Source organism: Papaver somniferum, chromosome 11, assembly GCF_003573695.1.
Source record: "Papaver somniferum cultivar HN1 chromosome 11, ASM357369v1, whole genome shotgun sequence".
In the NCBI taxonomy this organism is placed as follows: Eukaryota; Viridiplantae; Streptophyta; class Magnoliopsida; order Ranunculales; family Papaveraceae; genus Papaver; species Papaver somniferum.
This window is the reverse complement of record NC_039368.1, coordinates 471964-490345: the sequence shown is the minus strand read 5'-3', so window position 1 is coordinate 490345 and position 18382 is coordinate 471964. Positions and strand designations below refer to the sequence as shown.

The following is an 18382-nucleotide window of genomic DNA, read 5'->3' as shown; positions in this document are numbered from 1 at the left end:
TTGTTGTTGCTGACCGATTCCCGGTATCTGGATTTAGTAGAGTTGGTTTTCGGTCTGTAACTTTGTCTGCTGAAGAGAGATTCGTGGTCCGTCAATTGGCTATTCAACCCTAGAGAAATGATGAGCCAATGCGATTTCCAGTGATGGATTCTCTCTGCCCCGCCACTGGTAGGATTGGTCGTGCAATTTTTGCAGGAATGGGAGGACCAGATACCGATCCAGCCACTGATCCAGTTGCTGATCCAGACTTTGTCCCTGAGATGGCCGAGCCTGAGACTCCAGTGAGTGAACCTGAAAATTCTCCCGGTGGTTCTGCAGTTACTCTTGAGAATGAGCAGCATACTCCAGTTCCAAAGAGGTGTAATGTTGAGCCTGTTATCCATATGACTCGTAGTCAGTATCGGAATGTCAGTCAGGGTACTCGGAGAAAGACTCGTCTTGATCTTCAATAAGGAAATTTGCCATCTTTCATGTTTAACTTCAATCTTATTTTTGCTATGGATTTTACAGTTGGGTTTGGGTTGAAGTTGATTGATGTTACTGGAACTACATTTTATATGTTTTGGGATATTTGGTTTGGTTTGCTTCATTTTAGAACAATTTGGGTTACTTTATGGTTTATACTTTGTGTAAGAATATTTGTAGTTTTTGGTTTGATTATCTTGGTATTTGATGTTTTTGAACTGTGTGGGAATTATTGGCTTGTAGGTGTTTCCAGTGTAATCTATCATAACACTGTAGAATAATTTTATATGATTTTTGATTAGACCAGAGGATAGGGATATAAGTTGTGATAGTGGTATAGTTTAATTTGGTGAAAGTAAGTAACTCAAGCAGGTACTGGAGTTGAATGTTGTAGTTGTTAATCCAGTGTAGGAAAGTAGTGTAGGTATTAGTATTGTCACCAGAGTGGGAGAAATCAAGAGTAGGATTGTAGGATAAACATGGAAGAGTATATATTCCTGTGATGATGATGCTAATATTCTGATCAGTAGTAATAGAAATTTGAGGATTGTTTAAGATCCTGGAGGTGACTATGATTCTAGAGATTCCTGTGATTACTGTGGAGCCATTGAAGCCTGTGGTTTCTGTGATGTTTGAGATGCCAGTAGAGTTTTGGTGATCAATGTTATTCATGGTTGAGGCAATTGCAGGCGCAGTTGTGATTACGCATCATAAAGAACTAAGAAGATTTAAAGAAAAGATGGATAAGCACAGAGAAACTAGTATTCCGTCATGAAAAACCGGTCAGAGCTGGCAGAATCTAGCCGTTATAGAACTAGAAAACAAGGATAACGGCTAGAAGAGGCCTGAGAAAGGAAGAGATTGGGAGAAATTAGGTACAGTCGAACCTCGATAAATGAATGTTCGATAAATGAATAATTTTCTCCGGTCCCGATTTGGGCCAAGGTGATAAATGAATAACCTTGCTTAATGCATTAATGAATAAAGAAATTGGATCCTTAAAGGCCAGATAAAAATATAAACGAATAATCACTGAATTATGTATAAAAAAAAAACCAAAATACATAACCAGAAAATTTTACGTAAAAATATATGTAGGAATGAACTCAAAAAAAAAAATCATCTATGGTTGATTGTCTTTTTCTTCCACCCAAACCAAAATGCACCTTATCCTTAATTTTATGCAATGCTTGCACAATTTCTGGAATCTTTTGCTCGTGTTGTAGCAACTAATTTTTTAATGTGACCATCGCTTGAAAAGCATCTTTAGATGACACATTTGGTACGACGCTACTATCATGTGGTTCAGGATCATTCCCATTATTCATTACTGACTCAATAATTTCTTCGTCTGTTGGAGACTCCATAACTGCATCATTCTCGTTAGGATAGTTCAAAAGATGTTCGGCGCCCATTACATTTCTATAACGTACATTCGAAATGACACCAGTTAATTCAAAAGAAAATGAATGTTAACTGAATTATTGATAAGAATTTTCACCAATATTTCCTAGGTATACTTGTACATTTTATCCTATACAATTTAACTTCTTAATTAAGAAAATATTGTCTAAATGAATAAATATTCGTTTATCAATAAATGAATAAAATATTCATTTATCGATAAATAAATAACCCCGCTAAACGAATATTTTTTCTTGGTTCCGACAGCGTTCATTTATCGAGGTTCGACTGTAGGGTGGAGAGAGAAGAAGTCGTAGTGGTTCTTGCCCGATTGCTGTTGAAGAAGAAACTTGTTATTAGATTCAGATGATATAAATAAAAAAGAAATCAAAATTTTTTAATGTGTTTAAAGGGAAAAAGCATTTGCAATTTATAAAAGGTTTCATGTCTATTGGAAATGTCTCTTCATCTGCGACACACGCCTTTAAAAGACATCCATTAATGGTATCTCATGGAAAAAATACCTTATGAGAAGAGACACGTTAGCAGAATTTTCTGGTAAACCGAATTAGGTTTCCAAATTCAAAACCAGAAAACATTTGTACGATATGCTATCTCGATCCCTGCTAAGGACGATGTCGGTGGACTTGCCGCCCCGTACCCCTTTTGGCAGCGGCAAACATTTGTAAAGAATAATTAACACAAGTTTCTCATGGGAGCAGTGTGAGTTATTGGTTCCTTATTTCTCATCAAAGACGGGTACAAAAGAAAGTTAGGAAAGTGGATCCAAGCCCATGTGTGGTGCATCCGATCCCACCTTCTAAACCAGCAGTGACTACGTGTCACCTGACATGGCAAAATCAACAAAAATAAAACACAAAGTCGAATTAGAAGGTCACACCAGTGAACTCTTTTTCATTGTCTGTCTCCGAAAACAAAATAAATCCCCAAATCAGATTTCTAGGGTTTCTCAGAAAACAAAAATCTCTCTCAAGTTTTTACTCTCACAGTCTGCAGATCAGATCTTGAGATTTCGAAAAAGTTTTGGTTCATCTTCTTCGCAGAGATGACCAAAAGGAAGTCGAGGAGACCTACTCGTCAGTGTAATCAACCAGCGATGGACGCCATTGACGAACCTCCATCTCCTCCTCGTTCTAAAACCACTCAAGAAGATGACTCCGTGAGCGAAAATCATACTTTAGAATCACAACAATCTGAGAATGTTCAAGAATCTGAAACCCTAGATGAAGGGGGAAAACAAGAACGCGATGAAAACGAAGGTATGGTTGTTTCTCCTTCACCTTCACATTCAAATCAATGTGTAGAAATGTCTGATGATCAAGATAGTTCTTATGTACCTCCTGTACATGCTAGTAGTACTAGTGTTGGATTTGACCTAGAAAGTCCTCTACCTGTTGTATTCAAAAGAGGTCCTGGTCATAGAAAGAAAGCGTTAAATCGTAAACAACAAGCCATGTTAATCAAGAAGTTTGAAAAGCTTAGGGATAATATGAGTATAATTCCGTTTGTTCCTGCAAAGAGACTTGATTTTGATAAGCATGAGGAGATTCTTAGGAAACTTCAGCTGTGGGATTTTGTTCATGTTCAGTTTGATAAAGAGGTGAATTTGGAACTGTTGGCGTCGCTTATTGTGAATTATGATCGTGCTGCGAGGAGTAGTACTGTCAACAGTTATAAGATTATGGTGAATCGAGCTGATTTAGCAAGGGCTGTGAAGCTTCCTGTGAAGAAGGTTACTCAGTCGGATGACATTGATGTTGGGGTGTTGTCTGCAGAGTCGGTATCGTTTTTGGAACAGTTTGTGTCGAATTGGATTTTGCTTCATGAGGATATGTGGGCAGTGGCGGATGAGGTTATTGCTTGGACTAAACTTATTAAAGAAGGGAAACCACAGAAGGTTGATTGGGCAGCGATGATTTGGTTTATGGTAGAGAAGGAACTGGCAAAGGGAGCAAAGTTAAGAACTTGTTATTATGCTTCGCATTTGCAATGTTTAATGAAGGCTCAGCGTGGTGATCTGTTTAAAGAAGAAAAAAGGGTTGAGATGAAGGTGGAAAGAGAAGTCAGTGTGGATATTAAAATGAAAAATGTGGAAGAAGTTCAGGTGAATGATTTGGAGAATGAAAAAGATACAGAATTAACTCTTGGGAAGGAAAGAAATGAGAGTAAGCCTCAGCAAGTGAGGGATGAAGAAGATGTCATGGATATCGAAGAAGAAGTTAAAGCACCTGCTCATCCTTCAGAATGGCCTTTAGATGGGAAGAAAAAGATAATTGGCCTTTCTTTGAGACCATGCAATTCGAATAAACTTGAAAAGTTCGAGGAGCCTTGTGAAATGAATGATGTAGATGATGATGATGATGATGAAGTAGATGAGGAAGAGGAAGAGGCAGAGGAAGAAACGCATACAGCAGCAGAATTTAGAAAGTTGGCGAGGATGCCATCGGACAATTTCCTAGGATTGGAACCAACTGGTATGCCTTCTAACCCATCAATGCAGCTTCATGAGAACAACCCCATTGAAGATTTTTTTCATTCTGGGTCCAACAATGGCATGAGTCAGATGAATATAAGAGGTTCATCTATGTATCCTTGCAAAAGAGAGCTTAGCTGTGAAGATGATATGCAGTATCACCGCTCCACTGATCAAAATAAGAGGATGAGGAACGATGGCCAATGGGACAATAGAGCATCAGGTATTGACGTGTACTTCGACCAAATGAACAGCGCACAATATAGTGTCAGAGCAATGTATGTTGAGAAAGAAGCACAAGTCATGGAGGCCGAAAGGAATCAGCAAGCCTTGATGGGTGAAGTGCAGTGTCGGGATAGGTTGATTGAGAGCCTGAAGGAAGAGGTGCAAAAAAGAGATGCGGCGATTTATAAGTTTAACCATGACATGCATCTTATGGGCGATCTATTAGAAGGTTACAGAAATGCTCTTAAAGATACACGAAAATCTTTCTCTGAATATAGACAACGACACCCAGAGCCTGAAGAACCACTTTACATGGATGTTCCTGGATCTGGTGGGCTTGTTGTTAGTGTAATGGCGTATGAAAAGATGCAATTGGAACGTGCAGAAGAAGATAAGATGAAGCGTTGGATTATTACAAATCAGTTTGAGGAATTTGATCGTGATTGGACTGAAAAGTTTGAAATAAGTCTCACAAAGGTGCATTTAATAGATGAAAGGTTGTCCAAGTTTAGCGAGGATGTCAAACTACTAAAAGAATTAGCTGTGCAGTGCAAGGTGGCAAAATCCGTATCTGAAGCGGTCATTTTCAAGAAGGAAGAAGAGGAAGAAGAGGAGGTATAACAGCTGATACACACGACACATTCTGAAATTTGTTATACCTAGCAGGCATGTTGACTGTCTTAGCTAGTTGATTTATATATCTCATTGCATGTTCAACTGTTGTGCAGCTCAAGGTGTCAAAATCAGATTCTGAAGAAGTCGTTTTCAAGAAGGAAGAAGAGGAGGTATAACAGCTGATACACACGACACATTCTGAAATTTGTTATACCTAGCAAGGATGTTGACTGTCTTAGTAGTTGATTTACATATCCCATTGCATGTTGAATTGTTGTGCAGTGCAAGGTGTCAAAATCAGATTCTGAAGCAGTCATTTTCAAGAAGGAAGAAGAAGAGGAGGTAACAAAGCTGATGCACACGATACATTTTGAAATTGTTTTACCAACATAGCTAGTTGATTTATATGTCATTGCTTGTTCAACTGTTGTTATGTAGTTATTAGGCAGGAACACTTACATGTCTCTGACACTTGTATGTCTTTCAACTTTAGTTTCTCTTTGGCACCATAAGCTTTAGAAGTTCTTCCAATCTATGTGATTTCCTTAGACCAGGAAGGATACCACTTTTTCTTCTCAAAGCCTCTCAGCAATATAAACTAAAGCTCTATTACTTCAATATGCTATCCATATGAATACTTATCCTCTCTACTCTCCCTCTCTAGAACCTCACTAGCACAACCATGGAGTTGGAAGTCTGTGTGGAAGCAGCTGTTAGTGCTTCTGATTTCCTTGGTGATTGTAGGTTCCTCATCCAGAACCTTTTTCTATACTTCTCTTTTCTTTGTTTATTGAGATTTTTCATGGTTAGTTTTTGTTTGGTTTTTGTTTGGTTTTTGTTTCACAGGTCCTTCCAGTCAAAAGGTTCTTGATGAAAAATACCCAGACTCATCTATTGTTACCCCTTCTGAATTTTCCTCAGTGTAATGTCTCCTCACCCTCTCCCTCTGGTATTTTAACTTTGCTAGTGTGATCTGTTCATATCTGTTTTGATGATGAATATATGTTTCAAAATCATTAGTAATATAAATAAATTGTTCAATCTGTTGTAATTAAATTGCAGTGAATCGAGGATGTACGAATGTTTTGATACCTTTTTGAAAAGCAAGGATGCTGCAGATGGTTCAGAGCAGGCATTGATCTCTGAATTGTCTTCATTGAACGAACACCTAAAAGCTCTTGTATGTGTTTCTTTTTCATTCCCTTCTCTGTCTTTAAATTTTCTCATGTATGTGTTTCATTGATCTTTGAATTGTTTTCTCGATAATCAATGTTGTTTCCAGGGACCTTATGTCAATGGAGAGAAAATTTCTGCTGTTGATTTGGGTTTGGCTTCTACGCTTTACCACCTTGAGGTTGCTCTTGGACATTTTAAGAGCTGGAAGGTTCCAGATAATATGACTCATATCATAAACTACATGAAGGTGTGCAAAAAACTTGTTCTTTACGATTTTACATACTATATTCATTTGTGTTTCTTTTTGTTGTTGGAGTTATCCCATTCTTATAATCAGCTCTTGTACATGAAATGAATTTTAGATGTGTAATAATACATAAGAAATTAAGAGGTCTCTTCATAGTTTTTGCTGTTTCAGGTTTCGATCAATTCTTCCTATATACTGGTTGCACTTTAGCTTAGAGCGGTATTTGTAAATTTATGGTACACACGATGAAAGTGATATGTAGGGGTTTCCTCCTAACATGGCCTACTTATTTCATAGAACTAGGAAAAAGTTTTATTTGGAAGGGTTAAATTTGTTTCCTTGGCGGTTGAGATAGGGGAAAACAGATAACAATGTCTATATTATATCTATATTTTGTCTCTGACGGGGATATTATAAAATTTGTTTTGTTTGCAGTTACTTTTCTCGCAGGGGTCATTTGTTAAGACCCAGCCAACTGATATCATCGCAGGATTGGCACCAATGGTTAGTACATGATGCAGATTGTTGGTCTGTTGTGCCAATCCACTATGATGTTTCATACGGTAATGCCAGTCTACAGTATTGACAGTTTAAGGCTAATTTTATGTATCTTTACAGGAACTTGCAGGGCCAGGTGAGGCTACTTCGATGGAACAAATCGTAGGGCCAGGGGAGGCTACTTTAATGGAACAACTTGCAGGGCTAGGGGAGGCCACTTCAATGGCAGGACCAGGGGAGGCTGCTTCAATGGAACAACTTGCAGGGCCAGGGTTGGCTGCTTCAATGGAACAATTTTCAGGGCCAGGGGAGGCTGCTTCAGTGGAACAACTTTCAGGGCCAGGGTTGGCTGCTTCAATGGAACAACGTTCAGGGCCAGGGGAGGCTACTTCAATGGAACAATAGGTGATTAGCACTCACCAGCTCGGCGCCTAGAGATGCTCTTAGAAGGCCCATCAGTATGTGCCTCTCAACTCAAGGCTGTTATGAAGCTGACTTAACAACAACTGTGCATGCTATCAATACTGAGTATTGACTTTTGTGGAAAATCATTATGGAAATATTTCACTTTTGTTGTCGGAGTATGGGAATGTAAATATGCTAGCTTAGTTGCAAATGCTTGGCAAAGAAAACTAGAAGGCGTAGAGTTAGCTACGAAAACTAGATGACGTAAAACTAGCTGTGAAAATTAGATATCCTCGCTAATGATATTACCGGTCTTTTGTGAATGAGTATGGTATGGGTGTAAATGTTTCTCAATCTGAATTCTATCTTGGTTCTGTATTTAAAAGAAGAAAAGTTTCAGCGCTTTGTGAATGTATGAAATTTGATGCTGTTTGTTTAGCCTGCGGAGGCCATCAACTAGCCATTGGTGTTTTATTTCTTCAATTGCTGAAAGGCATACATGAGCAATTCCAGTCTGGCCTATGAAAGCGATTACGCCGCAGTCTAGTCAATTCAAGTTAGAAATTTTATTAATTTTCATGGATTGATTTCGAAAGCTGTAATCCTCTCTGACCATCCACACTTGGTCTTTACTTGTATGGCTATGCTACAGTTGGTCTTCCATGGAAGTTAATACCTCATAACAATATTTTTGACCTGCTAATTAAAAAAAAAAAGTGATGGGATTGAAAGTGTATGTCGAGGCTGCTCATAGGAAAATAGGATTCCTAAGTCAAGCTCAGTCTATTCTGTATAGTTGGGGGTTCAAATAATGTACTCCCTCCGTACCACGTATATAGGCTGAGGGACAAGTTCTCTTGATTAAACAACTTTTTGGATTTCATAAATTTCTATGCTTTTTCCTGTTTTACCCTTAATCATGATAATTCCCAAACAAATAAATAGGGATAATATAAATAAAAAGTCGTTTTAAAGTTTGAACTCCGCCTATATAGTAGTACAAGGTAAAATGAAAATTCCGCATATATGATAGGTACGGAAGGAGTAGTTGGCAGTTGCAAGTGCTTTACTGCAGATATTAAAACTATAAATAATGTCATTTCATTGACCATACAAGAACTTCACAACATCGTTATTTTTAGCCATGACTTCATCCACTAAGAATTTTCAAATACGATCATTTTGTCAAATTCTTCTTACACATCTTTATTTCATGCTGTTTTTATCCGTCATCGTAGTTCCACTTCCTCCAATTTCTCGTGGAAAAAGTTCGATTTAGCTGCTCCCATGGATATAGAGAAGGGAATACTTTTGTTGATTTGTTAGCTAAATGGGGGGCGAATTCTAACGCTCATTACTGGTGGAACACGACTCCGAATTTTATAAAGAATGTAATAATGGAGGCGGCAGAGATGTCTAGCCTACTTATAGGTTCCATAAGTTGTTTTTTAGTTGTTTTTTCCTTTGTTTTTTCTCCGGAAATTCGGCTTTATGTCCGCCTCTTTTCTGTTTTATTTTTCTTTTTCATTAATGAGATCTCTCTATGAGTTTTCAGAAATAGTCTTGCTAGACCCGTTGAAGAATTTGTACCCTGAATACACCGAGGAAGATCACACGGACCAGGATAGTGTTTGGTGCATTGGGATAGGTGCCCCGATAGAAATGGGCCCCACCCATCCTCCCACATCCTCTCACACGGTGAGAATGCGGTGCAAATTCTTCGGTGAATAAATCATTTTCGTTTCAGAAAAACATAAGAAAATAAAATATTTTCAAAGCCTTTATTGATTACCCTGCAGGCTGCTCGTCGTTATGGGTTAATTCCACCGAGTATCCAAGATGATAAATTAAGGTTGGTCTATTTTATGGCCAGATCTGAGCAGATTCCGTTTTTTCATTTTTCCTTAGTTAACTAGTAGTGTAGGTTAGGTTAGTTTAAGCTTTTGCTTCAATCTCCACCTCTTTTAAGAGATTTTAGTGATGTTTTGCGTCTTTGTTTGTGTTTTTTCCTTTATGAAAATTCTATATGTGCTCTCATGGAGTTTCTTTGTGATTTTAATAAAAATTTTGAGTGAAGGTTTAAGTGTAGTGACCAAGATTTAAGACTTTGGGGCATGTTATATTCTTTTTACAAGAAAAACTATTTTTCTAGAGGAAAAAATTCTATCAAAATACAACCGTTCTTTCAATCTGAGATTGCTCAGTACACTTGTTGGTATTTCATTACTTCTTTTCAGGAATTACTCATTGTTAGTACCTTTTAATTTTATTTAGAACTTTAATCTTGATGTTCATGAAGTCCATGTAATCTCTATTTTATCATGAACAAAACTTAGGAAAAAAAAAACAAAACCAAATAAGAATATACTCGCCTTGTTACCGAAAATCGTAACTCCACGTGAAATTGCATAGATATAAAACCTGTGGAAAAAAATTATAATTACAATAATCTCTTATTTTATGGCGATTTACACGACAGAAAACTAAAATATAAAACAATAATTATACGTAGACATGAAATATCCCGATTATTCTCCCATAAGAAGATCCAATAGTTAGTAAATGAGTAGTTCTAGTATGTGAAAACTACAGGGAGACCCATTTTTCCAATTTCTTCCACTGTGAAACCTACGCCCAACAAAGTTCACACTCGCACCCATTTTCACGGAATAAATTATTCTAAAACCCATATTTTCTGAAATTGTAAAATTAGTTAAGCTTCGTTTTTTTATAATTCCTGAAATATTTTCAGATCTACAAACTCTTGATCTTCGAGAAAGAAAGGCGAGAAGAACTTCGATACGAATCAGAAACAAATTCTTCATCTGTTTCTCTCTAAAAATATCATAAATCTAAATCACAATCAATTGTATTATTCAAAATTTAGGTATTTTGAGAATTTCTCAAACTTAAATCAAAAACTTTCTTCACTTCACCTTTCCTCTGTTGCCCAGATTGATCACAAAGCCCCTGTTGTTGCTGCTGCTGCTGCTGTAATCTTGGTTTCAAACACAGATTTCTATTTGCTGCTGCTGCCATGGGCGAACGTCATTGGAGAACCCCGATTAAATGTATAAAATTGTGAAGAAATATGTGGTTCTGTGTTGATATAAACCGGCGATGTTCTTAATTCAGATGGAACAATTGTAGATGATGTAATAATCCCTTGATTTTGATATTGTGAAGAAGAAGAAGATGAGTATGTGATTCCAATAATGGTCCAAGAGAAATAATAGACGTGTAACCATGTCACCACATCTCTTTCTTCTACGAACATTCTTTGGAGCTGTGATGTTCAGAGTGGCAGCAAACTAAGTTAGGGTCTTGATTGCATATAGTGGTGATTTTGTATACTGATACTCTTCACATCTTCATTACTTGGTGTCAGTATGGTTCCAAGGTGGGATAAGCTTGGATGAATGGAGTTGCTGCCGTCAGAGAGATTATGAAGAGTTTTTCGAAGAAAAAATGCCTGCCAGTGAGTCAGGGAAGCAACGCTGCTGGCAGAGAAGAGATGCTGTGACTGAGATGTAGCTACTGGCAGTGGTGATATCAGAACAAGAAGGGAAACGCACGTGTTTATATGCCCTGAAATTGATTAATGTTAGTTTTTGAGATGGTGGAGCATCTTACTTTGGTAGTGGTGATAATTGTATTCATAAACTCATTGAACAAGCAAATGGGTAAGAAGTGTGTGGCCGGTAGGACGGGAAATGAAGAAGACTCTTACACTGATAGAATGGATGATTGCTGGTGTTGGTTGCATCAGTCTTATGTGAAGTATTTGTTCAGGGAGAAGAAACTAATGCTCAAGGGACCGATTGTATTTTGTCTGGAGAGTATAAGTGGGTTCGTATGGAGTTGTTATCGAATTGGAGATTGGCTGGATGTACACTAAAATACAGGGAAAGAAAGTTGTGATGGCGGCAGTGGAGTTCATGTTCTCAAACTGTTGGTATTTTTGCTAGTACTAGAATGGATATTCTTTCATGAATACAATTATCACCACTACCAACTGTGGTTCAGAGAATGGTTAATCAACATGGTCCGAGCAGTTGAGTTGAGGGTTCTGAGGTCTGAAATGTGTTTGTTATTTGTGAGGATTTGAGAATTTAGTGAAGTGTTTCTCGTTATTTATCTCTGACATTTTAGGGTGAGAGATGTTGCGATTTCATTTACTTTTACTAGATTTAAGGTAAGGTTAATGTAAAGAGATATGTCATGGTTGCATAACCTGTTATGTATCTATAAAATTTGTTGCATAATTTATTATGCAGTCCCGAAAATTGTTGCATAACACATTATGCAGTTTTTTTTTATTTTTGCATAGTTTGTTATGCCGTCCAGAAAACGGTTGCATAACACGTTATGCAGTTTTTTTATTTTTGCATAATTTGTTATGCAGTCCAGAAAACGGTTGCATAACACGTTATGCAGCTACTTTTTTCTTAGTATTGAAACCAACAAAAAATAAGGTTGCATAACTTGTCATGCACCTACAATAATATCTACATAACATGTTATGCAGTCGTGAGAATAGATGCATAACCTGTTATGCATCCGAAAATATGACTGCATAATGCATTATGCATCGATAAAATTGTTGCACAATCTTTTATGCATCGAGAAAATAAATGCATAATCTTATATGCATCCGTAAATATGGATGCATACTGCATTATGCATCAATTTTTTTATGTACGCACTAAAATCAACCAAAACAATGCATAATTTGTTATGCAGTGGAGAAAATGGTTGCATAATTCGTTATGCATCTGCAGAATGTGTTATGCATCTTTTTTGGTGGCTGCATAATGGTTATGTATCAAGTTTTCGAAAATTTTGCCTAAAATGATGATCACCTCTGATTTTTTCGTGATTTTTTTTTTTTGATATTCTTGTTTGTACTCGTTGCGTAGCTCTCTTAAAAAGATTTGCAACGATATAAAATTTGTAAAATTCCAAGGCGCGGATTTTTAGATATGTTATATCCAAGTTGCGTTGCCAATTATACCCCTGATGCATAACCTGTCATGCGGATGCATAATCCCTGATGCGTACATTTTTAACAATTTCTTATAATTATGGGTGTCACGAAAATAATTATGGGTGTCACAATACCTAAAATTAATTGTGGGCTTGACAATGAGAATATTATTTTTTTTGGGTCTCCCCCTAATTTCCCCTTTCACAACACTAATTTTGGGCATGCCTAAAACTTTCAAGGCATACAAAGGACTAGTCCTAACTTGGGTGACCTTATAAGGGGTACCCTATGGGGTGGTTCAATTACCGATATGCCCTTAAATTCTCTAAATTACTACTAATCTATCCCTATCCCTAATACAAAAACCTATAATCAATAAACCAAAATCAGTTTCATATCCCTAACCCCTTCTTCTTCCTCCTCCACAACAGCCGAACCCTTCTTCTTCCTTTTTTTTTCATCGTATCATCGCGGAAATTTAATCGTCGATTCGTGAAAATTTAGTCGACGATTAAACTCATCTATATAATGGTTCGCCGTAAGCCAGTATCTCGTTCTAATCGAGCGATTGAACAACCCATTGAAGAAGAAGAAGAAGATTTAGAGAGTGAAGAAGAAACTCAAAATCAACCACAAAATCAACCGGAAGAAGAGATTGAAGAAGAACCAACTCCACAAATGAGAATAAGAAAGTTAGTTTTACAACCCATCTCGTATTTGATGTTTTTGATTGGTTTGATTGATTTAATTCGTCAAAATCATGTTTCTGCGGCGGTTACAGGGTATGGTTCGGCGCAAAACAAATCTTAGATGTGCGCCGAGCTGTTCTTGAAACTGAACCCTGAAAGTGCATTTGAACGGCTCGGCGTATATCTGAAATCCGTTTTGAGCCGAACTTGGTGACACAGAGACTTATATTTAGGATCGGCTTATTCGATGGTGTTAGTTTTGTGCCGAATATGTTTTGTGAATTTCAGAAATTTTGCATGTGCGTAGGATCGGCTTGTATGGTAGTATTACTTTTGTGCCGAATAACTGTTGTTTGAATTTCAGAATTTTTGCATGTGTATAGGATCGGCTCATATGGTAGTACTAGTTTTGTGCCGAGTAAATGTTTGAATTCATAAGTCTAGATTCGGCTTATTCGATAGTATTAGGGTTGCGCCGAATATCATTGTTAAAATTTCATAAATTTTACTAGTGTGTAGGATCGGCTTATTTATATGATATCATGTGGCGCCGAATACATGTTTGAGTTCATAATCATAGATTCGGCTTATTCGACGGTATCGGTTGTGAGCCGAATATATAGGATCGGCTAATAATTTTTCATGTGCGTAGGATCGGCTTGTATGGTAGTATTAGTTTTGTGCCGAATAATTGTTGTTTGAATTTCAGAATTTTGCATGTGCTTAGGATCGGCTTGTATGGTTGTATTAGTTTTGCACCGAATAAAGGTTTCGATTCATAAGTCTAGATTCGGCTTATTCGATAGTATTAGTGTTGCGCCGAATATTATTGTTAAAATTTCATAAATTTTACAAGTGTGTAGGATCGGCTTATTTATATTATATAATGTTGTGCCAAATACATGTTTGAGTTCATAATCATAGATTCGGCTTATTCGACGGTATCGGTTGTGAGCCGAATATATGGGATCGGCTTATAATTATTTTGTGGTATGAGCCGATCCACTCTCTGTGTAAGCTAATAAAAATTTCAAGACATGATTCGGCTCATATGTGTTATTTTGGGTAAGCCGAGCCTTCTTATTTTCTTACAAGTTTTTGGCTTTCCAAATCTCTTTGTTGTTCGAACTAGTCTTATAACTTTCATACTTGTGTCAGGACCAATGCAGCTACAAAGAGGAAGAAGATGGAGATAACACCTTCTACTTCTAAAACTCCCGATCCTAGAGGAGGAGGTAAGAAAAAATTGGGAGCGGGAGGTAGAGGAGGAACTTTAGAAGAAGTAAGAATTGAAAGACAAGTATGAATTGAAAGACAAGAAGAAGGAATAGCTGAAGATGAAGAAGTTTATGATAATCAAGAAGTTCATCAAGAAACACAACCCCAAGGAAAACCCAAGAAAGACAAGAAAGGTAAGAAGGTGGCAGAACCCGAGAAAGAGAAGAACGATGATGATCGACGGATCACTGGTTTACACATTCCTGATGAAGATGACGTAATTACACCTCGATCAGATGGTTTGCCTCATGGTCTTCCGGAAGATGGAGGAAATGTGTTGATTGGTTATGCCGATTCTTGGGCGAAGAGAATTTATGAGACTCCTGATCACAACCGTGCAGTCCGAGTATTGAGACACCAGAGGGCAGCGGAATGGAGTCTTGATGAAGAGGTTCCTGAGGTGATTGCTTACGTACAAGCCAGTGCTTTATGGCCTGCTATCAATTATGGACATAAGGAATATGATAGTGTGTCGGCCTCTGCATTTACCGAGCGCTTTTGTCCAGAAACTTACACATTTCAATTACCTTTTGGAGAGATGTCAATCACTCCTGATGAGGCTAGTAAGATTACAGGTCTTAAAGCAAGGGGTGTAAGTGTGGATGCTGGTTTTTATGACATGAGTTGGGATGAGCTATACAATTTGTACCTGGAATGCCTTGGTTGGGGTTCAATGAAAACTGAGTTGGAGTTTTGTCGATCAGTTAAAGATGTCGATACCGTTTTCATACCAGGTGGCAGAAATAAGAAGAATAAGAAGATCAAGTTGACTAACTTGAAAAGGGAGTTTGAGAACACAAAGGAAAGAGTCACACAAGGTTTGTTGATAATGGATCCCGTCAAAGTGAAGCAAACCGGAACTGCCTACTTGCTTTATACTCTTGGTAGAGACATCTTTCCCGACACTACCGGAAACAAGGTAAATGCTAATTATCTCCAATTGGTAAAGAATCTTGAAACTTGTAACAAGTTTGCTTGGGGAACGGCTACGCTCGCTTACCTGCTGGACCAACTTGCCACCGCGTCTAGGTTGACAAGTACAAACATCGGAGGGAACTTCACTTTGCTCCAGGTAACTTTTGGGAGTTCAGAGTATGGTTCGGCTTATAACCATAAAACCTTTTAAGCCGAAGTTTTTTCTTACTTGGTTCGGCTTATAATACTTGATCCATATAAGCCGAACAGTTCTTTGAGTTTGCAAACTTTAGTCTTACTTTGATGTTTCCAAGTAAAACTTGTTTCTATCAATTCAATTCCTTTGATTTTTTAATGTGGTTCTTTGGATGCAGGTGTGGATATATGACCATTTCCCAATTTTGAACTTGGCCAAAGTATTTTAGAAAGATGTCGATTATGTTGATACTGAGCCAACTGCAGCACGGTACGCGTACGAGGACTCCAAGAAAAGGAACAAAAAGAAGTTGGTGGCAAGTTTGAGAGAGACGTTAGACTGTCTTGGTGTTGATGATGTCGCTTTTCAACCATATGAGAATGAAGATGAAGAAGATGAAGTTGTTGAAGATGAGGATATGCCGGTAGGTATGTATCATGGGCCACTGTGGTATCCCGGTGGTTATGTTATATATGATCCTAGGCGAGTACTCTGTCAATTAGGATGTGTCCAAAAGGTTCCTTTGTTTGACGAGAAATTCAGGTTGTTACCAAAGAGTGGTAAGGGAACTAAAAGCACCACTTCATCTTGGGAACCAAAGTATGATCCTGATCCCACCGTTGAGTTTTGGAATAATTTAGACAATCACACATTAGATGCGTCCAAGTTAACACCTTTACTTGATGATCCATGTGAAGAGGATCCGGGCTATATGGATTGGTATAACCAAATTTCTCATCCCTTCATTATCAATAAGAAAAGGCAAAAGATATCTGATAAGGGGAAGGCGAGGCCAATCAAGATCACCAACAAGTCTACTTCCGAAGATGTAGTCAAGGCTTTCAAGGTTATGGTAAGAATGACTTCACTTTATACTGTTTTCATATATTAGTTATGGTAAAAATGTCTTCAACCTCATGGTTATTAGTTGTTCTCAAATGAAAAATAGGTTGCCGCGGGTAGGGAGATGTTGAAGAAAATGAAGGACAAACTTGGTTGCAAAACAACAATGACCGTGGAAGAACAAAAATACCTCATCGACAAGTGGGATGCAATCATCAACAAAGGACAAGGACCCGAGGAACCCGAACAAAGGCCTACCACTAAGAGGTCTCGACAAGTTGGTGAAGGTACAAGCCAAGTTGGTGCTACCGTCCAACCCGGTAATGATGCGTCGGAAGATGAAGACCAAGGTGGAAGAAGAGGTGGTCGTGGAACTAAGAAGAGGGGTCGTGGTTAAATGCCCTTTTATGTACATTTTTATGGTACACTTTTTCTTAAGTTTTAAGTACACTTTTATGGTGTTGCAAACACCTTTGCTTTAAGGTGCTGAACTTTTTTTTTAATGGTGCTGGGATTGGGTTATGGACACCGTCAATTTCATGTTTTAATGAATAGCTTAACAATTATGTGCCGAATTTACAGAGTTCGGCTTATCCTCTAATGTTAATTACACGCCGAATCATTTGTCCTTCAGGTTCGGCGCATTCGATAATCACATTATGTGCCGAACTATGAACATTTACAGGTTTCGGCTTATACGATATCCTCAATATGTGCCGAACCGCGAACAATATTTTAACCCAAAAATTAACAAATTCATGTTCGGCTCAGACAATAATCATATTATGTGCCGAACCTTGAACATAAGAGGTTTCGGCTGATACGATATTCTCCATATGTGCCGAACCAGTAACAATATTTCAACCCAGAAATTAAAAAATTATGTTCGGCACATAGGAATTTGGATATTAAGCCGAATTAGTAATGATTCTATTCCGGGCTATTCAGGAAGTTGTTCGGCTTACTATGAAACTTTCATATAAGCCGAACTAGTGTCTAGCAAAAGGGTGGGAATTGGAAATTATAGGTTCGGCGCATGCAGTAAACAGATTCAGTAAGTCGAACCGTTCATCAATTGGTAGATTCGGCTCATAGATGTGAGCCGAACCTCAACCTGTTTCGCCGAACCATGATTCATAATCTAAGAAATCAGCCATTTGGGAATCATTGGTGTAGTTTATGTGTATTTTCCTAGGTTTTTTAGATGATATATGACCCTCCTCATCCTCCATTGAATCAAGAATTATAATTTTCTCACTTTCTCCTTCTCTTTCTCTCCTTCTTAACCAAACCAAAACTTTGATTTTTTTTCCTCATATTTTTCATCTAAACAACTCTTATAATTCTGAAAATTATCTTAATCTCTAAACAAAATATTTAATCACTAATCAAGATTATTAACACTAATACGTAAAGGGCAGATTTACCATTAAAAAAAAATTGGGTTAAGGGGTTATCTGATTTTGTTATTCAACAACCTTTTTTGTCTTCATTAAGTATGCCTTGAAAGATTTTGGTATGCCCAAAATTATGGTTCTTTCACTAAACTCTATTCAGCCACCAAATTTCGTCACCAGCAGAAAAAGTTGGCCGAGGCCCAATCTCGGATAAATCTTGAAATTTTTTTCTGTGTGATTACTGATTATTTTTGATAAAGGTACGCGTGATTACTAATTATAGGAAATCATCAGGATATAGAAAATTTTCATCGATAAAATCCAATATATTAACCTATCTCTCAGGCATAGAAGAGCAAACTACAGTTTCACGTGAGGAAACAACAATGTCAAGTCTTCCCCGAGGAACAGAAGAAAATATTTTAATAAGGTTACCAGTGAAATCCATCATACGTTGCAAGTCTGTATGCAAGAACTGGTATACATTAGTTCGTAGTCCTAAATTTATCAAGAATCACCTTATTCGTACCAGCAAAAACCCTAGAATC

General features: G+C 37.6%; 1 protein-coding gene across 2 annotated transcripts; it reads left to right on the top strand.

Moving 5' to 3' along the window:
• Positions 1-2784: 2784 nt before the first annotated feature.
• Positions 2785-7967, top strand: LOC113320189. Of its 2 annotated transcripts, XM_026568125.1 has the most exons (9): positions 2786-5203; positions 5317-5373; positions 5486-5545; positions 5868-5943; positions 6050-6125; positions 6266-6383; positions 6486-6626; positions 7062-7130; positions 7245-7967. In XM_026568125.1, the coding sequence occupies exons 1-9, from the start codon at positions 2936-2938 to the stop codon at positions 7527-7529; spliced, it is 3150 nt and encodes a 1049-aa protein (XP_026423910.1). In that variant the 5' UTR covers positions 2786-2935; the 3' UTR covers positions 7530-7967. The 2 variants fall into 2 exon arrangements, with proteins under 2 accessions (XP_026423911.1, XP_026423910.1); XM_026568126.1 differs by lacking the exon at positions 5317-5373 and having other exon boundaries at positions 2785-5203.
• The last annotated feature ends 10415 nt before the right edge of the window (positions 7968-18382 follow it).